The 13,176-nt window shown below is 52.9% G+C and overlaps 7 protein-coding genes across 7 annotated transcripts; 4 read left to right on the plus strand and 3 right to left on the minus strand.

Annotated features, from left to right (window-relative positions):
* Positions 1-730: 730 nt before the first annotated feature.
* COCVIDRAFT_83105 (hypothetical protein) lies at positions 731-3,587 on the minus strand (the record flags this gene model as incomplete). Its single annotated transcript, XM_014707285.1, has 3 exons — positions 731-789; positions 838-3,317; positions 3,388-3,587. 3 exons carry the CDS (start codon positions 3,585-3,587, stop codon positions 731-733), a joined length of 2,739 nt encoding a protein of 912 aa, XP_014562771.1.
* Positions 3,588-4,931: 1,344 nt separating this feature from the next.
* On the plus strand, positions 4,932-6,268 carry COCVIDRAFT_21609 (hypothetical protein; the record flags this gene model as incomplete). Its single annotated transcript, XM_014707073.1, has 2 exons — positions 4,932-5,665; positions 5,725-6,268. 2 exons carry the CDS (start codon positions 4,932-4,934, stop codon positions 6,266-6,268), a joined length of 1,278 nt encoding a protein of 425 aa, XP_014562559.1.
* Positions 6,269-7,692: 1,424 nt separating this feature from the next.
* COCVIDRAFT_83689 (hypothetical protein) lies at positions 7,693-8,328 on the plus strand (the record flags this gene model as incomplete). Its single annotated transcript, XM_014707286.1, has 1 exon — positions 7,693-8,328. The coding sequence occupies one exon, from the start codon at positions 7,693-7,695 to the stop codon at positions 8,326-8,328; it is 636 nt and encodes a 211-aa protein (XP_014562772.1).
* A 255-nt stretch (positions 8,329-8,583) lies between these two features.
* On the plus strand, positions 8,584-9,396 carry COCVIDRAFT_11067 (hypothetical protein; the record flags this gene model as incomplete). Its single annotated transcript, XM_014707006.1, has 1 exon — positions 8,584-9,396. One exon carries the CDS (start codon positions 8,584-8,586, stop codon positions 9,394-9,396), a length of 813 nt encoding a protein of 270 aa, XP_014562492.1.
* Positions 9,397-9,731: 335 nt separating this feature from the next.
* COCVIDRAFT_21611 (carbohydrate esterase family 1 protein) lies at positions 9,732-10,687 on the minus strand (the record flags this gene model as incomplete). Its single annotated transcript, XM_014707074.1, has 2 exons — positions 9,732-10,184; positions 10,244-10,687. 2 exons carry the CDS (start codon positions 10,685-10,687, stop codon positions 9,732-9,734), a joined length of 897 nt encoding a protein of 298 aa, XP_014562560.1.
* Positions 10,688-11,380: 693 nt separating this feature from the next.
* On the minus strand, positions 11,381-12,112 carry COCVIDRAFT_21612 (hypothetical protein; the record flags this gene model as incomplete). The annotated part of the gene is made up of 3 exons (XM_014707075.1): positions 11,381-11,825; positions 11,885-11,967; positions 12,044-12,112. 3 exons carry the CDS (start codon positions 12,110-12,112, stop codon positions 11,381-11,383), a joined length of 597 nt encoding a protein of 198 aa, XP_014562561.1.
* A 260-nt stretch (positions 12,113-12,372) lies between these two features.
* Positions 12,373-13,042, plus strand: COCVIDRAFT_83752 (hypothetical protein; the record flags this gene model as incomplete). Its single annotated transcript, XM_014707287.1, has 2 exons — positions 12,373-12,717; positions 12,785-13,042. The coding sequence occupies 2 exons, from the start codon at positions 12,373-12,375 to the stop codon at positions 13,040-13,042; spliced, it is 603 nt and encodes a 200-aa protein (XP_014562773.1).
* Between the last annotated feature and the right edge of the window lie 134 nt (positions 13,043-13,176).

The raw sequence follows: 13,176 nt of genomic DNA on the forward strand, positions 1-13,176 counted from the left end.
TAAACGACGATTGCTACACACCACCTTTCTCTGGGTCACTTACTCACCCTCAACGCACGTCGGCATCTCTCCCCTATCCTCGGCCTGTCGACCCTGTCCTTGGGTACGACCCAGTTTCGAGTAGTCAACAAGACAAAGGCCTGGCTGAAGAAGAACACAACATCACACACGAATGAACACGGCGAAAGACGCATTGGACAAATTATCTGCATTTTGTTTTGGCTGCCAACCTCGCGCAGCGTATTCATACAGCAAAAAGACTACTCGAAATGTCCTCCGTCTTTACAACCACACCACGCCAAATGCTGGGTACAGCGAGCAGCCCATGTCCTCAACTAGATGGACCAGCGCAAAAGACAAACCTCGTCGTCACTCGTAATCCATTGTCGGCATGGGTACCATCATCAAGGTACCGCTAGGGGGGGATCTGGTCGCGAAGAGAATACTATACAAACGTTGTGTATGTGGGTATGAGAAGGGTGACGTGCAATGTGTGAGTGAATGAGGACGCGCAGATATTAAAGCACGCACTAACATTCCGCTTCAGCCCTTGGTAATCCATGGCGATACCTGATCGACCGCACCAAGAAGCTCAAGGCTGTTCATTCATACAGGGAAGAGAAGGGATGAAGCTGGACCAATCATCGAACACGCAGGGCAGAACAGGGGGTACGGCAGAGCATGGCAGGCGAGCAAGTCACGCGGAAACAAGAGGGTGTGCCGAAGAGGTTTACTCTTCTTCGCTTTCAGAGCCGCTCGACTCATCGTCGTCGCTGGATGCATCGTGCACTGCAGAGGTTAGTGGATGATTGCTTTGATCAAGCACTGACAACTTACCAGGTGGAGACTGGCTGGATCCCGATGCACCACCCTGGAACGACTGCAGCTTCTCCTGGATCTTGCGCATATTGTCTTCCTGCTCTGACTTGCCCATGGGCTTGTTCTTCTTGGGCCGGCTTGCCGTCTGCTTCGACACGGGTCTTGGTGGCTCGAAATCGTCATCGGCTACCGCACCTCCTTTCGGACCGCGCAGAGACTTGATGAACTTCAACAGCTCCCTAAGCGTGTCGTCATTGATTTCATCCATGTCAAGCTCCATCTCGTCGTCATTGACACTGGCAAGGTGCGGGCATCCATTTCGGATAATCTGAACTGCTCGATGCATCTCAGCATCTCCAAGAGTGCTAATACTTTCGGAAATCTCCTGCTTCTGAGCAAAGCTGAGAGGTGCAGGCGCCTTTGCCTTCTTGACGGGCGCGCTCTTGATGGGCTTGGCCGGAGGTGGCACCGCCAGAGGCAGGCTCTTCCTCTTCGCAGATTGCCCAGCGCCCTTCTTCTTCTTGCCAGGTAGCTTGGGCGAGGCACGCTTGGCACCCGTTTGCTGTTGCAGGAGCTGCTGGGCAGTCGCATTCAGGGCTGCGATTTGCTGCTGGATAGCAATAAACTGAGCTTGAGCTTGCGCTTGAGCTTGGTCTATCTCCTCATCCTCCTCATCCTCGTCGTCATCCTCATCAGAGTAGAGATCGCTTGGAGAATGCTCAGGAGGAGGAGCATGCTGGGCGAGCCAGTCTGCCTTTTCCTTCCACAGACTCTCAAAGAGCTCCTCGAGCTTGTGGCCCATCTGGTTGACGGCGTCACCCTCGGGGTTGAACTTGTAGCAGTTTTGGAACACGAGCTGGGCATCGGCATAGAAGTCCTTTGCACTCTGGTAGACACCGTTCTTGAGATTCTTCTCAATGGTGCCAAAGTCCATGGGCTTCTTGATGATTTTGAGATATGAAGGAATGTTGAGAGCGACAGGGTCTACCGGAGAGGTAAAGGGGTAAGTAAGAGTGCTGTACTTTGGCTTCATAAGCTCGGTGATCACAGATTCGCAGAATTTGAGCTCCTGCTGGAACTTCTTCCTTCTCGGCTTAGCATTCGAATAGGGCAAGTCTTTGGAGGGTCTGTGGATCTCGCGCTTTGGTCGGCCATCTGTAGTAGATGAATCACGACGAATCAGCGGAGTGCCATCTTGTTGCAGTGGCCAAGCAGCCTGTGGTGATGTAGCAGCTGGCGTGGGGACAGCGGGAGACTTGACGTTGGGCGGTGCAACGCGCGACTCGCGCCTAGCCTTTTGCGCAGTGTTGACCGACGGCTTCTTGGCCTTTGCTGGCTTGGGCGGCTCTTCAGCAGCAGCGCCCCGAGGCATCTTACCCATGCCCTTGAGGAAATAGGCTCGCAGATTGTATCCGGCCTGCGTGACCGGGTGCTGTTTATTGTTGAATAGCTCGCTGTTGGTAATCATCTGATCAAGATCTGCCATAAAGTCCCTTACATACTTGTACTTTTTCTCCTTCAACTTGGCCTCCATGGTAGTCAAATCCATAGGATGCTTGACAACGTCATAGTAGGTTGGAATGTTGAGTGCTACGGGGTCCACAGGATCCTTGAACGCTAGTGACACCTTGATCTTTTTAGTATTCCGTATCCGCTCAAGCAAGAATTTGCTCTGGGCTTCGGTCAAAGGCGTGGTTGGCCATTCCTCCCAATCAACTGCCTTGTGGACGCCAGAAGCCTCTTGCGCAGATTCCGATGCTGGGCCCGGGGTAGCGCTGTTGCCGTTGGTCTGCTCGGGCTGGCTTGGCAGTGCGGATGGCTTGACTTCGGTCTGGGGGACCGTTTCGTCATCGGTCTTTGTGCGCTTTGCGTCAGGAACATCATCGTCATCGTCTTCACGCGGGCGGACTTTGCCGGACAATGGCGCATCTTCCATCTCGCGGTCTACGATCGCTGGCGATTGCGTTGATGTGACAAGCGTAGTAGCGTCATCCGCACTAGTGTGGATTTTCAAGTCATCCATTGGTTTTGTCGGCGCGCCAGAAGACTCAGCAAGGGTGGACTCGGGTGCGTCGGCAGAAGTGTCCATGCTTTCTGGAGCAGGCTCCTCTTGCTTGGGCGAAATCTGCGTCTCGGGTACTTGCTGTGTGCTGTCGCTTGTGGTCTGGGTGTCTGTAGGCGGTTGTGGAGCTGGCGCGGGCTCGTCGCGCACGTCCGATGTAGGCGCCTCAACAGCGTTTGTCACAGTCGCACCAATGTCCGAGTCACCAAATAGCGAGTTGATATCTTGCTGGCTGTCCGGTAGATACTGTGCGATGCCATCGATTCCAGATGATACGTTGGTCGTGGGTTCGATGGTAGACTCGATGGCAGACTCGTCGGCAGGCGCTGACGTGTCGGGGGCTGCATGGTTGCCATTTAGGGTTGGTTTCGGTTGGGCCGGGTCGTCGGCGACTTTGCCATTGGTTTGTGGGTCGTCAAAGAGGACGTCGTGCACTCTGCCAGGTATTAATGGACGTTGCGCAAGATGAGGGAGGCAAGCGCAAGGACGCGCAAAGGGCGACTTACCCGTTTGTCTCGGTGTCGACTGCCATGGCGTCTGCCGGCGCAAAAGCGCTCACCTTCAGGTCCAAGGAAGTTTTGTCGACAACAGGCGAGGTCATTACTGCCATAGGGCCATGAAAGGGAAAGTCGGATTTGCGCACGGCTGACAGGGAAGCAGGGCTGCTTGGAGGCGTTGCCAATCTGGGGCTGTTAGCGACAGCCATTGCATGCGCGTGCGCGACTACGCACTAGACGCGTAACCAGGGAGTGATGGGGTGGCAGAATGATGGCAGGATGGTAGAGTACAGTATATGCGAGGGATGTAGTGGGTGCAGTGTCGTGTGCAATATCGGCGCGTGTGTAGCAGCAGAGGTGGGGCGGGGATGTGAGACTAGCGTGGGGAGCAACGCGAGCAACAACGGAGGGGCAGCACGACAAGCATATATGTTGGGGAGGCTGAAACGCACGTGACTACGTACCAAGTGGCGGCGGCGAGATGATGAAGAGCCGTGGCGGTCGGAGCTAAGCCGGACGTTATGCAGCGACCAATGAGCCTTTGCGAAGGCCGACGCGTCTGGGGTGGGGCGCGAGGCGGAAGGGTCGAGGTGAAGGCGAGCGGCGGCGGACTTTTGAATCTGCGGCAAAGACGAGCGCGGGAGGGGAGCAGCAGGCGCAGGCACAGGCACAACCAAATCCAACACCACAATGGCTGGCGATGGAGGATGCGCAGGGATGGTGACGGCGGGCTGGGTGCTCGGACGGCCGGTGAGGACTAGCGCGGTGCAGGTGCAGGTGCAGGCCGGCCGGGGGGTGGAGGTAGGAATTATTAAAAGTCGCAAGTATTACAGAAAGTGTGTGGTGGTGGTCGTGGTGGTGGTCAAGTGGGAGCGGGAAGCGTGGGCGAGCCTGGGCGAGGGGTTGCGAGTGTGGCGGGGTGCGAGTAAGGTTAGGGTGATGGGGAGCAGGCGCGTAGTGATTGGAGGCAGATCAGGACAATGGACGCAAGAACGTCGAAGACAGACGCGAGAGGAGAGGCATTGGGGTTAAGTAGCCCGGCCCTTCCATCTCCGAGCCAAGCCCTGCTGGAGCCCCTGACCTGCCACTAACCTGGACGGGGTACGTGTCCTTGCCGGCCATTGCACCACCACCCTCTGCCTCTGCCTCTCTGCCCCAAAGCCTCAAAGCCTCTGCCTGCCACCAACCCGCCCCGCGCCCGCTGCATCGCCCGCTGCGTGTGCACACTGCTGCATCACCCCTCTGCCCGCCCTCTGCTGCGGCGGCGGAGACGGCGACAGTTGCTGCGACACTTGGTGCTGCTGCTGCCCGCGCCGTGGAGCGTTGCCATCAAGCACCCGTGGGCCAGCTCTTCACCGTACCATGATCCCTGTCTCGGTGGCCCGTGCGTGCAGGGGTGGCTAATCCGCTCTTTCCAAATTTTTTGCGACCACTTGCATCTCTGCGCGTGCTGCTACAGCCTGACAGCACCACGGCCTCATCGACCTCTCGTCTTCCTCGCTGCCCATTCCCCATCGACCCCGACTGTTCACTCCTCAAGGGCTTCTCCCACAATGCCCACCGCCCTCTCAGCTCCCCGCTCGCGCGACCGCGCCCCGCCCGCGAAGAAGGCAAAGTTGGCCCAGCCGCATGCCTCTGTCACAGCCCGCCAGAATGGTCTCAAGGCGCTAGCTGGCGGCAGCACAGCCAAGCCCACAGCCAAAACCATCGGCCTCAAGAATTCGCGCGCTGAAAAGGTCGACGACGCTACGGCGGCCATCCAAGGGCCTGCTGATGCCCACATGGCAGATGCGGACGTCATTGAAATCAGCAGCGCCGACGAGCAGAGCGATGACGATTCCGATGATGCGCACGGCCACTCCGCACACACCAGCGTCGACCAAGACACCCCCGCTCCCAATGCCGCTGCAGATGAGGACAATGAAGATGTTACTTTCGGTGACCGCTTGCGTGCAGAGGCTCCCGAGCCTGTACAAGAGTCGCGCATCATCAGCGTCGAGGATGCTTTCGAACCAAACCCAGAGCGCACCGTAGCTGCGAGAAAAGACCGCCCGCTTGCGCCGCCCAATGCAAACTCTCTCGGCACCGTCCTAACCCAGGCGTTGCGCACAAACGACAAGGAGCTTCTCGATTCCTGTCTGCAGGTTGTCGATGTAGAATCCGTATATGCCACTGTAGAACGGCTGCCATCGTCCCTCGTAGGAACACTGTTGCAGAGACTGGCCGAGCGCCTGCATCGGAGCCCCGGCCGCGCAGGCATGTTGATGGCCTGGGTGCAATGGTCACTGTAAGCTTCCACATGCCGACTGCACATAAGACACGCACGCTGACTCTAATTTTACACAGCGCCGCCCACGGTGGATATCTGGCATCGCAGCCGCAAATCGTCAAGCAACTCACCGCACTCAACAAAGTACTCAAGGAGCGCTCGAGCGGTCTGATGCCTCTCATGTCGCTAAAGGGCCGCCTGGACATGCTTCAGGCCCAACTCGACCTAAGGAAACGCAACCAAGCCGCCAATGACGATGCTGACGAGGCCCTCATTTACGTTGAAGGCCAGGATGACTATGTCTCCGACGACGAGTCGGTTGAGGGTGCCACTGCGACGCCAAAGAGATTGCGCGCAGAAATGGAAGACGACGAGGACAGTTCTTCGGACGAAATGGGCTTGAATATGGAAATGGATGATGTTTCAGACGAGGATAGCGAAGGCTCGGATGACGATCTCATTGATGATGAGGCCGAAGAGACGGACGATGACGAGGGCGAGGATATGTCAGACCCCATGAGCGACGGTATGGATGACGGTGGTGCCTCTGAAAGCGAGGACGAGTCCAAGCCAGAGCGACGGTCCACAGCCGCAAGGGCTGGGCTTAAAAGCCGGCGTTGATTCCTCGCACCGGAGCTTCGATTTTCTCATGTAATTCACCGCGGCCTATGCATCACTGCTTGATGCTTCTGGCTACCCAAAATGGAGTTTGACATACACGGCGTTATTTACAGAGGCGTGGTTTCCTGCCTATGACATTTCGATCGAGTTTCCAATGTCTACATCTATAGACACGATTCTTTTGCGCAGCACTAAGTAGACGACTTTGCATGTCGATTATATTATATTCCGAACTGCAGTCTATTATAGTCTTTGTCATGGTTTGGACGCTTATCAATTGATAGTACCGTAAATCAATGGTATTACTATAGAGGGGTCATGTGATGTCAGAATTCCGTCCAATGGGCCGATTCGAGAGTAAACGGAACTTGTACTTGACAGAGAGTTATGTCAATCCCTTGGACCTGGGACGCACCCCAATACAGGACGGTTCCAAACTTCGGGCCTTTGAAAAATTCAGTACGCAACTCAGTAAAGCTATAGTATACACCATATTCTATTCTCTGGTTTACGAAAGATGCTAGAGCGACTACTTCTTTAGTCAAGGCAGTAACGCCAAGGAACGCACTTCAGTTGTGCGTAGAAAATCATTGTCCAATCAACGGCCTCAACCACAGCTTCGCTCGTTCACTACAGCGCGCCCTATCGCTCGTCTTTTAACACTAATCACCACATTGCGGTACTCCGACGCATTATCTTGAACCAGATTCCTTCGATCGTCCCGTAAACTGACCGCTTTGATAAGCCCAAAAATACTCTCACCGCATTCTGCGGCATTTTTGGGGGGCTTACTAGCCGCCCATACTTTTGATATCACGTGATGTTATTTGTAGTTCGGTTCCAGTATGCAATTCTTGGATTGAAATACTTTCTGTCGCTGAATTTTTTTTTCCCTCACTTTGCAGTGGTTAGAGAAATTCATACGTTTGGTCGAAACCCAGTCTGTTAGTAAAGAAGAATGTTGTTCTGCACAACACCAATACAATTGGCACAACTCATCAGCATGACTAATTATTCCACATACGATCAACACCATAGGCTACCAGACCTAGTCTTTTACCATATACACTACATTATTTGTTCTCAATTGTGAACATCAAGTACAATGTGTGTCGACTTGTGTGTTCTGACATACGATTTCTTTTGTAGAGCACGGAGCGTCTCTTTGTTGCTGTACTGCACAGTTCGCATATCTTGTTCAACCCTTTGTTCCCACAACGTTCACTTGTTAACAGTGTCTTTGAACAGTTGCACTTTTTGGCTCATATTAGGTGATATGGATCCAACAACAAAATTCTGAATTTGTTCGCTTATGATCTTGATATCTGACGCAACACCAATTTCGCAAACAATTTCAGTGCTACGTTTCCACTGTAATTACCACATCCATTTTTTCCCACAATATCTCCCTGAATAGACTGAAAATGACATCGAACATTGATCTTCGGGAATTTCCGTCCAACCTCCTGCATCTTTCCAAACGAGTCTTCGCTAGCATCACAGGAACCCAATCTCCAGTCAAGCAAACATTCCTACTCAGTCCTACCCCCTCGGAAGAAAGCTTCCGCCCAGATTCTCCCATACTTCAACCTTTTTACTGTAGAGGTGCCTTGGCAACTGTCAATACATCAGATACCTCAGTAAATTCACTATCCACTTCAACAGGTAGTACTCCAGAAAATGACCGAGGAACTTGGCGATCTGCAGATGCAAGGATGAGCGATATTCTACCAGACGATTTCGATCTCTATGCCGAGCCCGAGTCACATACACAATGGGAAAGTACCCAGACACATGGTAGACAGCATCAGTCCGTAACTGATCAAGAGCCAATTTTTGGGCCAGAAGTTAAAACTAGGTTGCAAACTATCCACGACGACGATTTCCCATATTATCCTTTACCCTCGCAGGATTTGCTACCCATAGCCCCTGTGCATGAGGAAGCAAAGACAGATCTGAATGATGATGCACGACCATTGGTAAGGAGGGGAGTAAGGGCAATGGGACTGAAGAAGTACTTAAAATGCGTGGTTAGGCATTATGGGATTAAGAAGGCGTAATTAGTTGGTCTTAAAATTATGTATGCATGTTAGTTATCTAGACTGAACAGAATACCCGCGCGATGAATGTAATCTCACAAGTTGTCACAAAAACGTCTGAATTCAAACACTTCACTCATCATGTTTCTGTTCAAAGTCTCCCACCCAACCAAGCCTGTATAAACTTCTGCCATCTCCATCCATATACACTGTAAACCCCCCCCATCCTCACATTATCCACACACACACACACACACGATAAACAGTGCAAAAACAATGTCTCGCCTCAACCACGCCCACCGAGTCCTCTTACTGATATTTAAATTATCTCCATCTGATCTCCAATCATACCAGAAAGTCACCCAGGCTGACAGAAAGTCAGAGCAGACAAGACAAACTTACCAGACGAAAAAAGTCGAATTATCGTCACATCCACACCACACAGACAAAACCACAATGCCCTCTTACAACACCCCAGCCTACTACCCCACCTCACCCCCATCTCGCGGCCTTCCCAGCGACGAATACAAGTACCTAAAACGACAACAAGAAACATCCCATCTAGAATGGCACTTGGCTAAAAAACACATCCTGCCACCTCCTTCCTCTTCTTCTTTTCCTTCTTCTTCTTCCTCCTCCTACACCTCCTCCTACACCTTCACCCCCTCCTTCTCTTCTTCTTCTTCCTTGTCCTCATCCTCCTACCCGCCACCCCCCTTCCCCCCAACCCCCTACCAAACCCAGCGCCTCCCGCACGCCCACCGCGTGCAAATCTCAGAGGTAAAAAACGCAACGCGGAAAGCACTAGCTTCTGTGTTTGATTCCAGTAGTGACGATGATGTGTATGAGACGTGGCCGCGGAGCCGACGTGATGACAGTGCGTATCGCCGTGTGAGTTCAAGGAGAGATGTTGATGAGTATTATGCTAGGAATCGAGGGAGGGAGAATAGGGGGAGTGGCGGGTCGATGCGGGTGGGGTATCATAATATGGGTAGGTATGGGGGTAGTAGTAGGTTTTCGGCAGATGAGGATGTTGGGGGACTGAGGCTTGGGAGTAAGTTTAGTTTTGATAGTTTGGATGGTGCTTAGTTGGGCTTTTGTTAGAGAAACTAAAGGATCATAGGATATTTGATATGAATATCAGGTTTCAGTCAGTAAAAAAAAGATTCAGGATCACTGTGAAATCGGGAAAAAAGTGATTTTGCAACATCGAGTTGACATTTCAGTTTATGTACGGGGTTGAATAGCCATTGTCCGCATCCAATGCGTAACAATGAACTATTCAGAGAAACGATAAATATTTACAGTCGAAGCTTCCTTGGGAGCAGGCCTCAAATGACTGGCCCATGGTGATGCGACCCAAAAACCTGTTCAATCTCCTGAAGAATTGTTTACAGTGAACATTGCGGCAAATACGCACATTCTTAGGCAAAGCCAAAGAACTTCATGTCGTCGGCACCCCGGATAGGGACAGTGTGTCCGATGTTGGCGGCAAGGATACCCTGAACGTTGGGGCCCCAGACGGTCTTGGTGAAAGCGCTCTGAGGGGTGTTCTGCTGAACGCTCTGGGGCTTGTCATAGTTGTAGCCAAAGACACCGGCCCACTGCTTCATTGTCTCGGGGTAGTTCTGGGGGCGGAGGGTGGTATCGATGTTGCCGTGGTAGATTTGCATCTTGGGGCGAGGGCCGGAGTAGCCAGGGTCCATGTCGGTCGCAATCTTGGCCCACGCAGCAGGTGTCTTGATGACCTTGCCCTGAGCACAGTCGCTGTTCCAGGCAGCAACGGCACCAGATGGGGACGCGAAGCAACCGGCGGGCACACCGTTGTAAACAATGGCAGCTTTGAAGAGCTCGGGGTAGGCTGCAGCCATAACATTCTGTGTTGACGTTAGTACTGTAACAGGGGTTTTAAGAAGCGCAAAGGGTAATGGCGTACCGTCATCATAGCACCACTGCTGGAGCCAGTAACAAAGACCTTGTTGGTGTCCACCTTGTACTGCTTAATAGCCCACTGGGCCATGTTGGCAATGGAGTTGGAGTCTCCACCGCCGTTATGGGTGAGTGTCTTCTTGCTGCTCACATCCCAGCATGATTGAGGCGAGCTTGGGTAGACGACGACGAAACCATACTGCTCAGACAGGGTCTTGTAGGGGCTACCGTTGTAGTATGCCTGGGCTGAACCACCGCAGTAATGGATGGCAACAATGAGACCTGGCGAGGCAGCAAGCTTTTTGGGAACATAGATGAAGAAGCCTGCCTTGGTAGGTGCGCTAAAACCGCTGGTAACCTGGGAGAGGGTACCAGGAGTGACAGCACGCTTACCGATAGTCGCGGCTGCGGCTACGGACAAAAGGCTGGAAACGATAGAGAGGAAACGCATGGTGTTGGATTGAAGGAGTGATAGGTATAGTTTGGTGATTCATAGGGTAGTGGAAGTAGTGCGGCTCTTATAGACATTGTTGTGAATAGGAAGGTACGTGCGCCAAGGGAAGCTTGTTTCGCATGCCCAGTATCGCTGTGAAACAGTCCAGCAATCAGGACGAGCGGAAATAGACACATCTAGCCATTCATTGGAGCGATTCTTCTCCATTTTTTCTCTGCCGCAAGGCATATTATATGAAGGGGTTTTTAGATGTGAAGGCACCATCCTTTATTAGACCGAAGCTTGTTTCAATTAAACTTAGCTCGGCAAAGATTATAAGCGCTTGGGTTTCGATTGCTACCGAACCCCTGACGTTTACCAGGTTTCTGACAGATCGGAGAAACTCCCAGATTAATCCGCCGGAAACAATGCAACTGCACTGTCGAAGCATTGCACTGATATGCTCGAAACAAAACTCGGGGTACATTGTAAATAGCGCGGAACCTCGTTTCCCCGACGAAGAGGCAAATCCTCAGGGACAAAAGGCAACACCAAAGGGTGTAAACGTGTTCAGGCACGCTTGGCTTGAACGCCGAGTCGGGCTTGTAGTCGTATCCGATAAGAAGTAGTCTCGGCATGATACCAAGGTGGCAGGTGTCGCTGTTTGGATAGTTGAAAGTAGGCATTGGAAAGGGTCTAGTTTCCCGGTCTTCAACGTCCAGCCCAAATACCATCTCCCCGCCCCAGCCCAGCGAATGTGAGACCGCCCATAACGCCACCGCCGCCCCCACCGCCTAGATTCTTTCCTTCATTTACTGGTCTTTTGGCGACTCTGCCTTGGGCTCTGACTGCGTGTATGACCTTGTCAAGCTGTGTCTCGACGACCACGCCACCGACAATCATTTCGCCCAGTGTGGCGTGCAGTGTCTCGAAATTAAAGATGAGGTCCAGTTCGCATACATTCTCAAAGAGGCCATCAAGTGCCTGTACGAAGACTTGAATAAGGTCAAGAAGGGCGAGTGGCGACTCAGTAGAAGTGGAAATGACGATAAAGTACAAGGTCGCGTAGTGGCGGTAGGTCACGAGCGAGGGCGTGTCGTTGTGCGGGGTGCTAGGAGTCGAGGATTTGGAGCTGCTGGCGAGGAGCGGAGGAAGGCTGGAGCGGGATTAGCTCAGGTTGTGGAGGGCAAAAAGGAGGCATGGAGAGCGGCTCACGGCAAGAAGTTGCATGCTGAATTAGGACGATTGGCGACGAGGGTGAAGATTTCGGAGATGAGGCGTTGCTGGACGCTGGTCTCCTACGCGTTGTTGGTTTAGCGGCGCACAAGCAGGCAGATGGTGGTGGAGGTGACGGTAAAGGTCACGTGCTCATACCAGCTGGGTGTAGAATTTTGTTAGCCGCGGCTGTCCCGCATTGTTGAAGACCAGGACGGCGTTGATCATGATGGCGACGAGCGATGGGTGGTGGGTGATGGGATGCGGTCGGCGGTGAGTCGTGGCAGTTGGTTGGTGAGAGTCCCCGCCTGCTGCAGATGCGGGGACGTTCGCACATAGTAGCACACCACATACGTAGGCGAGCAGGACGAGGAGGGGGTCCATGCTCCTGCCGCTTGCTCCACCACCACGAAGCATTGTACACTATACTGTACTATTACTGTTCTTATACTCGTCTTTCTTGTGCACAATCCAATTCACATCTCATCATGAGACCAGCAGCCACTCGCTTCGCCAGCTTGGTCGCTCGTCGTGCCCTGCGCTCGCCGCTTCGCGACCAATTGCCTGTTGGTCGCGTCATCGCCGGCAGAGCTCCAGCTACTACCAACACAACATGCTTCCGTCCCTTGCATGCATCCGCCAGCCTGCGGAGCATCATGCCGGACTCCGAAGACCCAAAGCCACCAGAGCTTCCCTCCCAAGAAACGCCAGTCAAAGCGACCGACATCTCAATGCAAGAGTTCCACGAGCGCGCAGACCATTACCTGGGCGAGCTGCAGCAGAGGCTTGAGGAAGCACAAGAGAACGACCCAGCCATTGAGGTGGATTACTCAGTATGTCGGCCTTATGCACATGCATCGGCATTGAATTGATTGCTAATTTGCTTTTGTCTATGAACAGTCTGGCGTCCTCGAAGTTACATCTCAGAGCAACACATTTGTCTTGAACAAGCAACCCCCAAACAAGCAAATCTGGCTCAGCTCCCCAATATCTGGACCAAAGCGTTTCGACTGGGTCGTGTCCCAAGAAGGTATGGGCGAAAAGGAAGGATGCGGTATTGGAGACTGGATATATTTGCGAGACGGCACCTCGCTGACTGAGATTCTAAGGAAGGAGCTGGGTGTTGATGTCAGCGTTGATGACGAGGTTCCGCGCTGATGGAGCAGAAAATGGTCACTGACATTTGCTGTAGCACGCTGCTCAGGCCGCACGTCCTGGGAATGGGTAGTCCATAGCCAAGTAGCGACAAGTCCAAAATTGTTATGCGCGCATGTTGTCCCAAACGCCGTGAA

This window comes from Bipolaris victoriae (assembly GCF_000527765.1).
Source record: "Bipolaris victoriae FI3 unplaced genomic scaffold scaffold_0, whole genome shotgun sequence".
In the NCBI taxonomy this organism is placed as follows: Eukaryota; Fungi; Ascomycota; class Dothideomycetes; order Pleosporales; family Pleosporaceae; genus Bipolaris; species Bipolaris victoriae.